At 51.2% G+C, this 482-nt stretch overlaps 1 protein-coding gene across 1 annotated transcript in view; it reads right to left on the bottom strand.

Annotated features, from left to right (window-relative positions):
* PEG3 (paternally expressed 3) overlaps positions 1-482 on the bottom strand; it is a 14,258-nt gene that overhangs the window by 5,827 nt on the left and 7,949 nt on the right. Inside the window, 2 exon segments of the mRNA XM_040251836.1 lie at position 1; positions 4-482. The exon segment at position 1 is cut by the window's left edge and continues 430 nt beyond it; the exon segment at positions 4-482 is cut by the window's right edge and continues 2,824 nt beyond it. Coding sequence (XP_040107770.1) covers position 1; positions 4-482 — 480 coding nt within the window.

Genomic DNA, 482 nt, shown 5'->3' with positions numbered 1-482 from the left:
TCTGAGCTGGTTCCTTGGCATAACTGGCCTCAGCTGGTTCCTCGGCATAACTGGTCTGAGCTGGTTCCTCACTATAACTGGTCTGAGCTGGTTCCTCACTACAAGTGGTCTGAGCTGGTTCCTCAGTATAACTGGCCTCAGCTGCTGGTTCTTGGGTGTAACTGGCCTGAGCTGGTTCTTCGGTATAACTGGTCTGAGCTGGTTCTTCAGTGTAACTGGTCTGAGCTGGTTCTTTCGAGTAACTGGTCTCAGCTGGTTCTTCAGTGTAACTGGTCTCAGCTGCTGGGTCAGTGTAACTGGTCTGAGCTGGTTCCTCAATACAACTGTTCTGAGCTGGTTCCTCAGTATCACTGGCTTCAGCTGATTCCTTGGTGTAACTGGTCTGAGCCGGTTCTTCGGTGTAACTGGTCTCAGCTGCTGGGTCAGTGTAACTGGTCTGAGCTGGTTCCTCAATACAACTGGTCTGAGCTGGTTCCTCAGTA

The sequence above is a fragment of the Oryx dammah genome, unplaced genomic scaffold (assembly GCF_014754425.2).
Source record: "Oryx dammah isolate SB20612 unplaced genomic scaffold, SCBI_Odam_1.1 HiC_scaffold_13, whole genome shotgun sequence".
Classification (NCBI taxonomy): Eukaryota; Metazoa; Chordata; class Mammalia; order Artiodactyla; family Bovidae; genus Oryx; species Oryx dammah.
This window is presented reverse-complemented; position numbering and strand designations above follow the sequence as displayed.